General features: G+C 42.6%; 1 protein-coding gene across 2 annotated transcripts in view; it reads right to left on the bottom strand.

Moving 5' to 3' along the window:
• Nucleotides 1–17,203, bottom strand: part of LOC126540503 (neural cell adhesion molecule 2-like) — a 282,822-nt gene that overhangs the window by 51,936 nt on the left and 213,683 nt on the right. For both annotated transcript variants that reach the window (XM_055076069.2, XM_055076070.2), the window contains exons 2-3: nucleotides 10,075–10,391; nucleotides 5,024–5,198 (exon numbers count right to left, since the gene is read on the bottom strand). In XM_055076069.2, coding sequence (XP_054932044.1) covers nucleotides 5,024–5,198; nucleotides 10,075–10,391 — 492 coding nt within the window. The remainder of the gene's footprint in view (nucleotides 1–5,023; nucleotides 5,199–10,074; nucleotides 10,392–17,203) is intronic.

Consider the following 17,203-nt stretch of genomic DNA (forward strand, 5'->3'; position numbering starts at 1 on the left):
TAAGATAACACTTTTAGGTTTTAAGTCAGAACTTATCAGCGACCGCCACATTCAAGACAAAACATGCGTAGAAAAAGTAGCAGAAACCAAAAGCCGTCTCTTTCTTTTTTTTTTTTTTTTTGATCAGCACAGCATGGAACTCCGCACATTGCGCACAGCCATAAAATTTCGTGAGTTAAACTACGTCCTGAAACAAAATCGAACGCGCGCGTTCATGAAAAGTACACCTCCATCACAATTTTCTGCATTATGCATTTTGTGCAAATAATACGACTTTTAGACCTCAGAGGAACCAGTTTGGGAGGTAACGCTGGAAAGTTATCCTATGCATTTGCAATGCTGTGTGAATTTGCCAACTATTACGCTGCAAAAGGTTACGATTTTCAAGTGTCAGGGGAACTAGTAAGTGAGGCGATACTGGCAATTTATCCCATGCATTTCCAACACTTTGTTACTTTGCGGACATTGATTTGTCGTTTAGCAATTCAAAGGCTCTGGGTGCGGCTTTCTTTCCTTTCGTCCACCAATTGGGCTTGTCACCAATGCACCATAATTCCGATGCCATTAAATAATTTTGGCACGCATTGCTATAAAAGAATAAAACTGCTAAATTACTTGAACCTTATAGTTGGCGCACTCCTTAAAATCAAATGTACAATAAATTGTATTTCGTTTTTGCGTAGTGTAAAAGAAAATTATAACGCATCATCGCACCAGTGTTGTGACTACCGAGCCTTAAACAATAAAATGCTCTTTCACAGATGAATATATGCGCGTTCATTGAGGCATTCTCGGTTGTATACGCCATGCTCTTCTTCAGCACTACCCAGCAAAGTTCCTAGAGTACATCAATTCACCGTTGAACTCAAGCTAAATGATTAATAGCCTAATTACCTGTATAAAGGTCGAATATTAGATGGCCCAAATGTGCGCCGGCGCTTTGCTTGTATGAAAACTGCAAAACTTATGTGCATTTTCGAACTGAAACATACTTACTGGCTCCTTGAGTGCTTCCGTTAATATACTGTACTGTAAAGTACTTCACCAAATTTCCCTTACGGCCGTTACCAACAACGAGATAGCAACGTATGCCTTTGTGTACTTACTGATGTTATTAATATGCAGTCACTTAGATGTTCCTGTACCAAAAATGAGGAGGGCGGTATATGAAATAAGTTTGCAACTAGACATAGCCTCACCAGTAATTCCTTCGAAATATTTGATAGTATAATGGTCGCTTCAATTATTTCAATTATGCAGATATTCTCGACGAACGTATACAAATTTAGCCGTTTAAGTAAGGGAGATTACTAAAAAGAACCGATAGTTATTGACTATTTTTCGAGCATGACTCTGGACAGAGCGCACTGTGTGAAAGACGAAAGTCTTTGACAAGCGTTTGCTGAAGTACTGAGTTTCTAGGTATTCTTCACTAGTAAAGAACCAATGAAAATTTATGCTACGTTATCTTCCGGCGTAGACGTCACCGTGGTATTGCGCTGGCGGGGAAGAGCATTTTCTTTTCTTGACACCTTGCCTTCTGCCGTTTGCACTGTAAGTCGCACTTAACTTAACTTTACTTAACTTAACTTCCCCTAGAGTTAGGATATCACATGATTTAACCTAAAGAGGGACAGATATAGGGTGAACAAGATTTGCTTTTTTACTAAGGATTTCAACCTTTTTTTAATTTTTACGTGAATATATATATATATAAGTTGGAACATAAAAAAAAACATAATTCTTTGTCCATAGCGAAGCGTTGAAGTTATCGAAGAAACACAACAGTGACTAAATGGAGCAGCTAAATAATTTCACGCATTCCCAGGTCAGTTTTATGTTTAAGGAATTGTGGCTCAGAAATATGAACAGCATCACGTTACAACCTGCTGCGAGCAGGTGAACGAAGGTTAAAAGTTTACATAAAGTATAAAAAAGAAAATCTGGTGCTTGTGTCATGCGCATACGAAACCATTAAGAGGAAGCTTTAGCTCGGGCCCAACTCCGACGCGGCCTATTCAAATACATGTAAAACGCAAAAACGTTTTTCTGACACAACCCCTGGACCTAGTTTAATGAAATTTGCTGAATTTGAGAGAGAAAGTTAAATTCTAGTGACTGTTGGAAGCGGAATTTCGATTTAGGACCTAAATTTTGTTAAAAAGAATTTTAAATATTCGACCGTATGAAAAAAATAGAAGCACGAAGTTTACAAGTTCATAGCTCTGCCTCAAGAACAGATATCGCGGTTCTGTAAACGGCATCCATTAGACCATTCAAAGCGGACAAATTCAATATGTCATTTTATATTTTAGGTGAATTTGTTACGTTGGTTACAAGGGTTCTGCAAAAGCTGTATTTCCATGTTACTTAAGTTTTTTATATTCATGTGTAACGTATCAATTTTGTCCGCTTTAGATGTACTATCAGATGCAACTCACAGAATTGTATTATACTTCTTCGTTGTTGAGTTGCAGAGTTGTAAACTTCATAGTGTCATTTTTTGAAAATGTTCAATTTTTGTCAACATATAATAAAAAATTGACGACCTAAATCGAAAATTCGAAACCAACATTCACTAAATTTTAAGCTTTTCTTTTAAATGCAACAAACTTCGTCAAATTTGGTGCAGTGTTTGCCGAGAGAAATCAATTCTCCTTTTAAATGTATTTAGATAGGAGCACCTGAGCTAAAGCTTCCTCTTAAGCCCTTCAGATAACATTTGAAACGATGACGAAGCCCTACGTAGCTAATTATTCTGGTTGGAACCTCTTTTATCTTTGGTTGTTTCCTAATGTCTCTGAATTGTGAACCACTTTTAACCTTGCAAGTTGGCCATTGGTTCAGTGAACAGTTAAAGTGAACTCTTCAAATCGAATTAGTAATTAGGAAAACACCATTTGAAGTAATAATGGCAAGCTTAAAGGCCCCTCGCCAGGTCTGACCATATTGAGCTTACAAGCGCCATGCATAGAATGCGTGCTAATAATCGTGTCTGCTAAGTATTACACTACATCGCTACGCACTACGAAAAGAGCTTAAATTTCAAACCGGGTGCTATTTGCCTTTCTTCTCGCTGTTCACGTATATCGCACAAGTGTTCCTACGCGTATCGCACTGCTGTGAGTTCCTCGTAGGGACACGTGACTTCTAGAAATACTGCGAATATATTGCTTTAATAGACAAACTATAGTATGGAGAAATAATGAAACGCACAGACCGAATGTCTGTGTGTTCTTGTTTTACTTCGCACCGCAGCAAGAGTACTTCCGTTTTGTATGATTGTTCCCACGACATGCAGTCGCGAGCGCAGACAACAAAAGTAGGTCATTTTCTACTATGTTCCAGCACCCGATCATTTTCTAGGAACCGCTTGTGTCTGCCATAGCATTCGTGTAGCGCTAACTCACACCGCTAGTCAGGTGTTCTCGTGCAGAGCGCGGAAAAGCGTGGGCTGCGCGAAAGGAGACAAACGCGACAGCTCGCGCACGACGCCGTCAGCGGAAGTGCGCCGCACAGCAAACACGCAAGGAAATACAAACTGAAGGCAAGGCGCGTGACCGATGCGTCACGCGATCCTCGAGCACCAGTACGGGAGAACGCTGGAAAGGAATTTCGCTGGCGGAGGCTAGACGGGGCAAGTGGAGAGAGTGCCTCTCATGGCAGTGGCCCTCGCCTCGCGAAATCATCAACTTGCGACACTGAAATATTATATCTCGGCTATTAATGAACCAATTTGAAAAATTCTTGCGGGAGAACGCTCCCTAGAATTAACACGGCAAGCTGGGCGAGTTGGTGATTGAACAGTTGGTGACTGAATTGCAAGATAGGTTAACACCCTTGTAAACGTCACTTTACACCTGTTTACATTTCCCGTATATTATAGTCTCTTGTTTGAAAAAATCAACCATATGTTAGTCTGCACTCGTATTGTGTACTTCCTCTCGTCTTTCGTCCGGGTTGCGCTGCCCACTCATAGGAGCATGCTCCCTATAAGCTCACGTAACAATTTTAAGCTTATAACTGACATTTGCTATGCCGCCTGGCGAGGGGCCTTTTAAACTATAGACGACAGATTGTTTAATTCTTTAAATGAGGTTCGTAAATGTAGAGCCCCTGACATTTCTGACGAGAAAGTGAGGAGTTGGACTAATGACTATAGAAAAGTGCTATCCAGGCTTAAGCGAATCCTATAGCGGGTCTGTGAAACTCCGTAAGCAGGCTTGCCCACACAACTTACTTTGGCTAAGCAAAATTGCTTTCCAGCTGATAGGCACGTGCCTGTTCGAGGGAAAATCGGAGGCCACTCGGCAAGTCCTAATGGATTGCGAAAGTATTCACCCATTAAGGCCCGTAGGTAAAGTACACATTCCAGAAGCGCTTGTATTTAAAGTGGGCGGAAAGATCAACCGGTCAGCAGTCGAGATAACAAAGAGACGTTTAGAGTACTGGTGAAAAAAAAATAGGGACTAGTTTTATATGACCAGATCCGTTAAAGACAGGTAACGGCACAGTATACAAGATTTGAGGGAGACTACGAAGATGAAGGCGATGTACACAAAACTGCTAGAGTAAGAATGATCTATCGGATACCTCAATATCTCAAGTGGGCGGCTAGGTGACTATTTGTGACCGACCATTTGCAAGCTGGGTGCCAATAAATCGTCATCATCAGCAGTAGCAGCAGCAGTAATAAATCTGAGTGACACATTTTCAAAGTTTAGGTGGCGGGAAGAATAGACGGTAGTAGGAATGGTGTCAGCAGCCCAAATGTTGAAACCTATATTACGATTCTAACGCGCAGACCGCCATCCAGGTTACGTAGTGTTAGGTGAGCGCCAAAGCCACCTTACCAAATTTCGCGTATACCCTATAACACGGTTATCTCAATTGCGCGATACACAAGAGCACTGCCTGTTGAAAACGGCACCTAACAACTCCGAATCATACAGTGCGCTACCGAGGTGCTATGGAAGGCCAAAGAGACCAGTGTTCTCCAAGGCGCTTCAGCCAATGCACTCACCGACGACATGAAGCCGCACCGTCGAGTTCCTGCGGGCGCCGTCCCGGTACACTGCCGTGCACGTGTACATACCGGCGTCCTCGAAGCGTACACTGTTGACCTTGAGACTGGCCGGGTGGCCGATGATGGAAAAGTAGGCACGCCCCACCCATCCTTGTCCTGCTGAGCGGCTCACCTGCGTGCGCGGACATGAATTTCAGATAGTTTTAGCTTCTCCGTAAGCGTATTCGCACTTGCGGAGTACCGGTTTATTCAATAGCTGCAAATTAGCAACAATGCTGCTCGCGACATCTTGTGATAAAGAGTTTAAATAACGAGCACACAAAGCCAATACTGCCGTTACCAAAGTTTTCTACCTAAATGTAGGAGTAAAGCGCTGTAATGACTTAATCTTTAACGTGCAGTGATTTCGTGATTTTCCTTGAATGAGAAGACTAACGCAACAATTTCTTTGAGATGCACTGTAGTTAAAGCTATGTGTCACAACATGTGACTACCATCACTGCTACTGTTTTACGCTACTTCCGTACCCGGTTTCGCGGACCGTGGAATACGCAAAAGGCAAGAAGATTACGGACAACCTAGTACTTTTATACAGCTGAAGCAACATTGCAGTCGCTTTTGCGCACTATTTGGTATTTTTTGTGTTACTTCGGTGAATTAAAGGGCTTGTTTGCCTGTGTAATCTCAATTTTTGTTGATTCTGTGAATTGGTAGAGCCTAATCTCTCGACAGCTAGGTGAATGTTACTCTCTAAACATGTGCATGAATTACTGACAATGCACTGCTGCGTCACACAGGATATTACCTTCCGCTGCTGAACAGATTGCCATTGCCATGGTCTGGTACCCGGCCACAGAGAATGAGGGAAGATTTGGTCCTCGCTGTCAGCTTTGTACATTCATTGAATAAATATAGCTGAAGAAACTAGGCGCTTGCATCAGAGACATGCTGTGCGTATTATCGTTCTTTCGCCGTACTCGCCACTGAACCTGAAAATTCGGATCTATTGTATGTGCGCGGGAAAGTGGAAATTTCTGACGCCCCAACGCAACTTATAGTGAAAACCCGTCTATTGTCGGAAAATAAATGTACAAATGGAGGTAAACTTATGCAGGACTACGCCAGATACTTTTCATGGTCGAGAAGGAACTCTTGATAGTTGACCTGGCTTGGTTCTGCTTGACGAGTGACCTCCAAGTGCTGAGGCAAAAATTCGTCTTCTCTGCGGCTATGTGGCAAACTTTTGCGCAAATTCCAACACTCCAGTGTTCGGAGGCGAGTTTCACCCGTGCACACGGCGCCCGAATTGAACGGGAAGACAGACCGACGCACAAATGCACCGCCGAGAAATGAGAATGCGGGGGGCTATTCGCGGAACCAGATGGCGCCACTAACTCCCGCAGGCTCCTAACGTAGTATAAGAGCTCGTTCCAGGGAATTCTCAAGAGTGGCAGAGACGAACAAGCGGTTAACGCAATACAATTTATTGTAAGCCCTGATGTGACCTTGCGCAGTGACGCTGTATTCCGCAGGCACACCCCTGAAGACGAAGAAGACCGGCTACTGTGCTAACGGTGGAGCGCTCATCTGGGTGCTTCTTGTTTTCCGGCCGTCCAGCTCAACAAATTCAGGCTCTCATATTATCACAGAGGCAAGCTCTGCGATTGTGCGTTATTCTCTAACTTTATGGAAAGCACATTTCTCTATACGGAAACGCGAATACCATGTTTAAAAAGAAGATTCAGGTTCCTTACAGTGAAAACGTACCAGAAACTTACGATACCCCAAAACAAAGATTAATGTATGTTTTTATTACTGAACTAAGTACATTGTATCGTAATATTTGACCGCGACTACACGCACACCCGTCTGATCATATTCGTACCGGTACAGCTAACAACACTGAATGGGCAAATTCAACGTATTCACCCAAGTCAATTCAACGTACGCCTTCAGCTTGAATTTGACGGTATTTTCCGATAAGATGGTATACTATTGCCATCTCAATATGTAAATGGCCAATTACAAGATTATCTTTCTCACCTGGAACGAAGCAATGGCCACTGATGGTTCAATGCCAGACTAGAAGGCGGGGGAAGGCATTTTCTCTTCTCCTCTTAGTCCTTCTGTACTCGATTTCGGGATTTTACGCCTATATTTTTTGAACCAGAACCATTGGTGATTATTCTAGCACTACGCAAACTTCCTGCGAATCAATCCCTTAGCTGTCGTAGATAAAGATACTCTGTTCGTGCCTTTGTCGCTTTCCAAGGCTATAAATGCAGGCATCTTCAGTGTGTTCTAAAATTTATTCCCTACAACTTTACGAAAAAATTATGTACTGTGGGTTCCAGGCCTCCGTGGTGTATACTTAAACGCAATGGCAGATTATCCAGAGCGTCTCTAAGTGGACCTTTGATTCTTATTTTACCGGATACAACTTACGTTACTGCGTAGGGATACAAGAAATTATGCCTACAAAATTATTTTAAGAAGTTATCGCTGATAACATCTTCAGACTTTCATCATCTAAGTTTTTAGATGGAATAAAGAGTGGTGTCCTTCTTGGGAATTGGAAGTTCAGTACACCAGATCACGCTGTCGCACCCCACAAATGAATTTTTGTATACATAGAGCTTGTCCGATGATGTCCCCTCTGTGTCAGAACTGTAAAGAAATTGAATCGATAGCGCATCTATTTTTATCGTGCTGACGATATTCGAACCTGAAAATGAGATTACTCGAAGCTCCACTTGCAAAATTGACTTAGGAATAAATATACCGGTAATGACATCATCTGGGGTCTCGACAGTGGGTTATAGCCACAAAGACTAGTTGCGCAGTGTTTGATTCGTTAAGTGTAACAGAACGATTGCCCTGCTGATTATTGTAGCTTTTTTCCACCTATCTTATCACCACTCACTTCATTTAAACTCATTTCTTCAAATTTTTATTATCATTGTCTTTATTCTCTCCTTATTTATGACTGCTTCAAAATTTGTCGTCAGATTGACTGCCCCCTCGCATGTCAAGTCATGTCTCGACGGTGCCGACGGAAGACTGCAAGCACGCATAATCGCTGCTACTTGCAGTGTTTCCTCTTATCCATGCCTCAGTGGCATCATAATTTCAATGTCGGGCTTTTATGCTGGAGGTACTGTGCTCCAATCCAGACAGCGAACAATTATAATAATGTTTATCTAGTTATTCATAACGCAGTGTTTTTCTTTAGATTATCACATTGCAAAGTCACAAGGCCATTTGAAGCCAGAAGGATGAATTTTAGGCAAAGCCGTGTACTAGCCCTCATTCCTACGCTAGGTGAACTGCGTTGATTTCAGCTGCCATAAGCACTAGCGGCGCAGTTGCCTCTAGTAATCACATGAAACTCTATGGGGCCTCCTATACTGAAGATTATGCGGATTGCCACTACTTAAACAGTGGACGTTTCCATTATAGGCAGCCCCTTCCTCAAACGACATGCGAAGGGCTTAAATTCCTTCAGTGCGCAAGCACTGCACAATTTTTGGCGCACTGTATTATATTTGGCGCACTATATTTGGCGCACTGATGAAATAGGTGAACGTATAAAGATGAATTGGAGGCTTCGGATATCTTCGCCACAACATATACTTTAAGAAAATAAACAATACAGAAAAAGAAGCACTCCGGCTTGATGTAATAACTCCTAGGTTGCCGTCTAAATGAGAGGTATGTGAATTTTCCAAGCTACCTAACGTACTGAAAGGTTCTTTCCTATGTTGCACACTTCTCCACCATAAGCGCCAGGAAATCATGCTGTCGAATAGGTTATGCAGCAAAAGTGGATGCCCCTCCCCCCCCCCATGACAGACTACACTTAGAAAAAGAAAGCTTCTTGAATCATGACTAGCCATTGGGCCACCTCACGCGAACAAAACTGATGCACTCCTCACATGTATTTTGTGAAGGCGGCACAATATTCAATAAATAACAGCAATTTTCAATATCTCGTGAACGCTTGAAAATTGTCATATAAATTCTATACAGTACTCTGTACTCCATTCAATTGATTACAACACGTGTTTTTTGCTGCGTATATAAACCGTCATGTACCTAATCCTTCTTTAGCTTCAAAATACAGTTTTTTGAACATCTGTAAAACAATTGGTGGTCCAATGAAAAAAAATCTCGCTAAAGTAGGGCGGGGAACTTAACGCGCGCGTTCTGTTGCGCAAGAGGCGTCCCTTAAACTGCTTTCGCAGTTGGGACTTGGAAATGTCTCTTTCGGCAGTTGCTAGGCAATATTCACACAGTGAAATGGTAGCCTTACAACAGCATTTATGTACTTCGGTCGAACTTGAAGCTGTAAGGGCTGCTCGTTGCAGTAACGTGAAAAGCAACTACGAATCGCTGCCGTGCGTGACCGTATTCGTTGAAGTCGTAACGGCGCATTTCATTGATTGAAATGGGCGGGTAATAGAGCAGGCGCGAGACTAAGGAGAGGGAAAAGGCAGGGGTGGGGACAGTTGCGGTTCCCTGTCAATACCAAGGCAAAGTGCTGGTGTAACGCACTGGCGAGTCCGTGAATGATTTATAAGAATGAAGTTGGAAATGTTGGCTACTACTGTTTCACTGGCTCAAATAAAACAAAAACCCCAAAATTCTTGATTCACAGCCGAACAGCAGGCTATACTAAAAATGATCGCGGCAATAAAGCGTCTTTCGTAAGGCTGTTTACTATTTGGGGACATACTGTGCACCAATGCTTACGCAGTCGTTATTGAAGAAATACAGCACCCAAGTGAGACACTGTGCACGTCTTGCAAAAATATAAACACACTTGAGTCAACCAAATAACTGAAAACATCAAATGTAGCATATATACAAAAATGTATACACAGACAACGATGAACTATACATAGATACAATATCTCTTTCAGCAAAGACGCAGAAGAATTCTCTAACAGTTAATGCAGATATGATATCACCTTTAGTAAAGCAAGTTACGAAAGCTTTTAGAGCCAATTGCTGTAATGACGCATTACGACTGGGCCCAAGGCACCCACCTGCAGCAAGTTATTCCCTCGTCCACCCGCGCTTCCTCCCGCGGCACCGTTGCCACCCGCGGCTCCGACAGTTGTCTCCCTGCTGAGCGCCGGGTCCGGCCCGAAATCCACCGTGTAGATGGGCTCGCGGCTGGCCATGGCTGCACGGAAACCGTATCCCAGCGAGGAGGCAGCGCCGGGGGAGCCGCTGTGAAGCTCGCGCTCGGGGGCGTGGTACCAGTGCACGAAAGCGAGCGAGTCATTTGACAGGGCGTCGCGCAGGTCGCACGGCAACTCCGTCTGGTGGCCTTCGCGCGCGACGAGGCGCTTCGAAGTGCCTGCACGTGTTGGGGAAATTGAAAAGAGAACAAAAGTAAAACATTGAGAGGCAAGTTCGCAAGCCAAGACGCAGTGCTTGTAGTACAACAGAGAGGAAAAATATCAGAGAAAGAGTAAGGGAGGTCAGCCAGACGAGCAGCCGGTTTGCTTTCCCAAACTGGAGGTAAGGAAAAGGGGGGAACGAAATAAGGAAAGGGGGGGGGGCAGTGTGTCCTTCGTGCAGTGCGGAAAGATGCACAGGAGGACTACAAGTGGCATCTCGGCCCGGTGGTTTGTGGTAAAGTTGCTACGAAATCGACTGTCAGCAAACTGCAAAGATTTCATAAAGCAAAAGTAATCAGGTGTTCTACAATCCCATCAGCCCAATTCATATTTATCGTGAAGGGCTTTATGTCTTTAATTACAGACCGCGGAAAATGTTTTCTTTTTCCGCTGGGCTCGAACCTGACAGCACAACTCTGGGCCGTCCAGCGAGTCGAGGAAGCCGCTTCGAGACAAGGTCTCGGAACCGCGCCCGCGGCGGGTGCCCAGACCCACTAAAAAGACGCCGGACTATATTCTTATTGAGTTGAAAATAAAGTTTACGCTCTCTATACTGGGCGTGTGACGAATACAGACTCTGAGTCACCTGAGGTGCCCTATTTGCGCTTCATTCTACGGCTCTTAAGAAGCTCTCAATAGGAGTAACGTGTTAACTCCATAGTCAGAATGGTTGTCATCATTACAATCCTTCAGCAGAATAAGGATTGCACGCCTATTGTGGGAAATTAATCTAGACGATGGGTTTTGATGAATAAAGAACTCCTGTAAGGCATGGTACTTTTGCCTACTTCTTTGTTAGCTAAACCTAAGAGCTGAGGCCTTGTAAGCGGTTGCGAGAAATCTAGAACAACAACTGTACAGTCACGAAGTTCTCCGCCAAAAGGAGTGCCCATTTTATTTCTTTTTCTTTTAGGCGATATATAAAAAAAAAAACAAGCCATTACTTTTCCATCCTCCTTACCGAAACAGGGCAAAAGAGATGGCCGTCCGACCAGACATTCTGTGACAATGGTTTAATTAAGTTAGGCCGCAACATATTATTGTGAAGAATGTTTCAAGTTTCTGTGCGTATGGGTTTACCTCTATGCGAGACCAGCAGTGTATATCGTCCCTTGCTTTCGTACATGGTGCTATCTTCTTTTACTTTACAGTTTTTGCACGGTTATTCAACTTTCAGGCACACTGTTTCTTTTTTTAAACTTCTGTCTTATGTATAGCCAGGATACCACTGCTTCTCGCAAGTTTTTAAGAAATGCGAAAAGGTGCCTCATTACTTTAACACCAAAGGCACCAACGATTTGAAGCCCCAGGCTGCCCCATTCTTGAATATATAACCGATGTTTAGAAGTGGCAAAAAAACTTTACCTTGCGGAGGATAATTAAAAACGCTTCTGTGCGGCAAGAACATTCAGAACAAGCAACCATTGGAGCTCATCTCCTCCTGCATTATATACATCCCTGAGAAAACGTATAACGCCATACCGAATTTGCTCTTTGATTTTTCAGTTCCCAGTGAGAATGGCATACCATATGAAATCTTCATAATGTTAACTATGCATGGGCCATTTGGAAGATGCGCATGGTCGGGCTGCACGCAGATGTTAACGTATGCCCAGCCCGAGAATATAGATAATGCAAGAGGAGACCAGCACAAATGGCTGCTTTTTCTGAACGATATTGTTGCAATGGAGCGTTTTCTATGCTTCTGCGCAAAGTAAAGAGTGTTTGCCGTTCGTAAACATTGGTTAGTGTCATCTTCTTTCCAAAGTCTATCATTTTTGTGTTTTATGCACGCAATAAAAAAGAGACATGTTGCGCGTTGGATCGAAGCTTGACCTTTAAAAGGGGCTGGTCCAAGGATCTAAACTTGTCATAGTGCCTTGTTTACTTGAGACATTCACACAAATTTATTTATTTATTTATTTATTTATTTATTTATTTATTTATCTCCAGATCAAAGGGCCTCGAGGGGCTTAGACATGAGGGGTGGGGATGTACAGTCGTGGAGGAGCTGTTCAACGATGTGTTTGCAATGAATAGCGCTCGAATGAAGTGTATCAAATACATGTAAAACGCAGAAATGCATTTATCACAAAACCCATGGACCAATTTGGATGAGAGTGCTTGCAATCGGAATATAAAGTTCGATTTTAGCGACTGTTTCAACTTAGTTTTTGTTTAGGTACTCGAATTTTTTTAAATTCCCAGTAACTTGTGCGTGAAAGAAAGAGAAGCTTGCAGCTTATGAATTCATAACTCTAAAAACACGATATATTTTTGTTTTCTGTACTTTTGCGGTTGTGAACAATTTTCATAAAACCATTGACGACCTGAATTGAAATTTTGCTTCCAACAGTCAAAAGATTCTATGATCATCATCATCATCATCGTCGTCATCCTCGTCGTCATCATTATTATCATAATCTCATCGTCGTCGTCGTCATCATCATCATCATCATCATATTTTATCACCACTGCAGGACGAAGGTCTCTCCCTGCGATCTCCAATTTCACCTGTCCTGTGTTCTTCTAAGAAAAAAAAAAATCTCATCAACTTTTGTGCATTGGTGACCAAAAATAATTTTTCTTATGCAACGTCTTTATATAGGATCCATCAATGTAAATCCCCTTATAAGTTCTGTCATAGTGGAGGTGTAGGAATATTAAGAGAAGATTAATAATGCAGCGCTGTTTTGTATGGATTCTAGCGTTTAGCATGGTTTGTGTGGGGAGCCCTGATAGCACAGGCATACTTGACTTCAGGGCTAACGGAATACTTTAGTAAGCTATACATTTGACAGGAGAGGGAACAGGTCGAAAAAGGCGGTGAAGGCATCTAAGTCAGCATCATACGTTACACTGTGAATATTGGTGGCCCAGGACATATTGGGGCACAGACCAAGTCTAATGTACTAGCAGAAGCTAACTGATGAGACAACGAAGCGAAATATGGCATATTCGCTAAGGAGATGGGGTAACCAAAGGTGGAAACATAAAAGGGATGACGCGTTAGTATTCAAGGTCGATACTACTTTGAAGCAGAGAAGGCTGATATCATATTGAAGGGTTAAAAAATCATTAACGTTATATTGGCAATAGAGCGCACCGTTATCAGCAAATAACCGTGTTTCCTAACAAAGGTTAATTGGCAGGTCGTTAATTTATGTAAGAAAGAACAAGGCACTAATCGCAGTTCCTTAAAGAACACGATAAATTGCGTAGATGGATTGTTGGTGGCTGGTAAGGAATCTTCGTATGTGATCGAATGCACGATGATGGAGATTTAGTAGCGGCAGTTTTTTGAAACAACTGGTGGTGAGGTACGTTGTCGAAGCCTTTTGCGAAGTCAAAAACAGAACATTAACTTCAGTGTTAGTGTCCAGTCTAGAGGTGATATCATTAATAAAGTGCTCAGGATCTATGTCGCATGAAACACCTTTTTTAGAAGCCACGCTGGTTTGGGCGAACTAATTTAACGGAAATTCTTGAGCCGTGGTGGTCATCAAATAACAGTAATTATTCGTGTAAGGCGAAGCTCTTACGGAGATGGTGAACACATATCTAGGCACCAAGAGCGGAGCTGTAATATTTCTACATAAAAGTGGTCGCTGTGAATACACAATTACGTAATTGCTTCTTATTCAGCCCTACATTTGCCACACCTGTGCAAGAACTCTACATGAGTAAGACTTTTCTCCACACAAGAAGCAGCCGAGGGTGATGAAACTTCTCACGCAACAAAACATTATCTTCACGTGAGACCTATTTTCAGTGAACAACAAATCTCAGGTTCTGTGGAGCTTGAGTAGGCGCAGTAACTCGACGACACAGGATGACCGTGTCACAATGCCGAGCCGAATCCGTAGCTTCTAAAAATGTACACATTCTCATAATAACGTTATATGCAATGCACAGCTTTCGGTATACAGAGAGTATATTGTATGGATTTTGTTACAGTCTTCCGCACACAAGGTGCTTTTCAGTTACTGGTCTCGTTCTACTACTTCCTAGCATCAGCTGAGGGTCTGTCTCGTTGTTATACTGGCTTGCCTGTTCAGTGCCGACATAGAAAATAAAAATAACCGTTTCTCCGTTTCCACAAGGTTCTTGTAAACGTTGACTTGCCTGTTGTTTCATGACAAAATTCATGCAACGCCCGCTCGACGCCTGATACCCAGCTCTGTGTTTGAAGTAGAGTTTTAAGTAGAAGCAGCCAAGAGAATAAGGCACGCGTTCGTTCATCCTGAGTGCATCGTAATGAGCACTTTTGAATTACAGGCACAAGGAGCGAGGTATTTAGTGGAGTTATTACTTGAAGTTTGATTACCTTACCATATCTGTAGACTATGGGAAGCAGTGCTAGAGTGTAGGGGCTACACCGCAAGCATGTGAGAACGGTTTGCTTTCTAGACGGTATAGGCCGACGGACGTTCACGACAAGAAAGTGTTCACCGTGGCAGTATTTTACATAAAGAAGGCCGGCAACTGTTGTAACGTTGATGTTAGGCAAGTTGACAAGGGTTTCTGTCGCATCGAGTATAGTCTGCGCTCAAATAAGAGGTCTGACAATTCAGTTGCATAACTGCGTTCCATAGAAGACCACTTCTATATTGACGGCCTGGTCGCAGTTCAGCGTCTCAAATAAGTAACGACAACATTTCGTGTTTATGAGGAGATGCACACAATTAACAATTCTACAGGTATGGAAGTTACTGCCCACCGGGTTGCAGCACATGGTGTGACCACAACAATGACCTTGGGAATCGCATTGCTCACTCTTTCTCTACTTCCGTAACTCCACCTCTTTTCCTTCGCTCTGGCCCCCGCTATCATTTCATTGCCCGAAAATCCGCCCTCCGGCATGACATGCGTTCCCTCATGCCCCGCGTATCTGCTTCCTTCCCGCAAATTTTCTCCAGCGGAGGAAGTCTCTCTCCGGAGGATTCAGACCCGAGGTGGTCCTTACACCAACCATAACTTGTGCTTCGAGTCAACCACACGAATACATTCTCCAATGTCTGAAGTGCTCCACTCCTGCGCCCGCAGCGGATGTCAGCCATCTACTTTAGACGTTTCGTGGAACAAAGACAGTTCACAAAGTGTTCTTAAATGTGCAAAATTTGACAATGATCAAGTTGAAGACTACGAAATATTGATTATGAACAACACATTTTATGTCACTGTTGCGATATCTCTATAAAACTTGCCTGTATCCTTATATTTACCTCCACTGTAACGTTATGCCGCGTGGCAACCCAAGCGAAAGAAAAAAAAAACGTTGTAACGAAGTCATGTTGGCTAAAGATGATGATTAACTTATACTAAAAATGATCAGTTCACCGCCAAAAGAGCATTATCTCCACATTTTCTATTTTGTTCCCTCAAAGCGCTAAGCCCGTGTTACTTCACGTGAACAGGCGCAGACAGATCCATAACAAAAACGAACACGAAAGAGAACGTACCTCTATTGCTATGAAGAGCAGCATGATTTAGAAAGAAAAGTGAGTAAATTATATTGCACTGTGCTCAAAGAAGGCCCCTTTTGTGTCTAGCCATGAGTATGCATGCTTAGTTAAATTCCACTCAGAACAGTTGCCGCTGGTGTATTCCCTCATGAAAGTTTGTTGGTCACCTATAGCCAAAAAGTTCTAATAATTGAAATATTTCTATGAATGCCTTCAGCTAATCACATTATTTCTGAATAAGTGCAATACTCTAGCAAAAATACTTCAGCAACAAAGCCGCTTACGCGTACGCAAGAACAGTGTCACGGAAATAAGAAAGAGTCTAATACATCGTTTTGGCAGAACATTGATATGTACCATTGATTATTGGCACCGAACGAGGTAAAGTATAAGCATGACGAATGAAAAAAAAAAACATGTGCTGATCTAACGCACAATTTCTCTGAACATAAGCATTATATTGCTCTAAATTATTTTGCATGGTCCATCATCAACTGCACAAAAACGGCGATTGAATTACGCGGTATTGAAAGGACGTATGTGAGAAACAGTGCTGCACATTTCACAGCAAGACCTACGTCATTTGATTTCCCTATTTGGTTTTTAAGATGACGTTCTCTCGAACAAGTTATTTTCTTGGGGGGGGGGGGAGGGGGGGGGGTAAGTTGCAGACGCACAAGTGTTTGTCACTCCAGTCAATGTATCATAGGGATTCTTACAACATTACATAGAAAAAAATCTGGTTCCACCATCTGTGCGAGTTTCCCAATGGGAACTGTGCCACTGTGGTTGTCACCTGTGGATATCCGAAGCCTCTCTTGAACGTGGCTGACAATAAAACATGGTTATGTCTGAAATTTTGCTTACTTGCAATGAAATGATCCTTTCACGTATTCGTTGGCACGCCATAACTCTTTCGTTATTGTTTATTCACGCTTATTGCAACAAGGAATTAAAAAAAGAGAACAGTCAATTGAACCTGACACAGAGGTGCAGTGAACGCAGACCATGTGATTTTCCTTCCAACCTTATTGGCCACTGATGCTGTTACCTTTTCATACAATTGCACAACTCAGTACGAGTTCGCATGGTTCAATAAAGGAAATGCTTTCTCATAATAACAAAATTGCATTTTAAGCACTGTTTTAACAAAAGAATGTGTTGTAACAGACGGTATGCTGTGGTTAGACACATCTTCCCGATGTCCTTGTTCACCTCGAAAGCTTCCAATATGAAACCGCCATATTCCCAAATTCCATGAAAACAACAGCATACTGCAGCGCCGCATTTCTCTCTGAGTAAAT

This window comes from Dermacentor andersoni, chromosome 2 (genome assembly GCF_023375885.2).
Source record: "Dermacentor andersoni chromosome 2, qqDerAnde1_hic_scaffold, whole genome shotgun sequence".
Classification (NCBI taxonomy): domain Eukaryota; kingdom Metazoa; phylum Arthropoda; class Arachnida; order Ixodida; family Ixodidae; genus Dermacentor; species Dermacentor andersoni.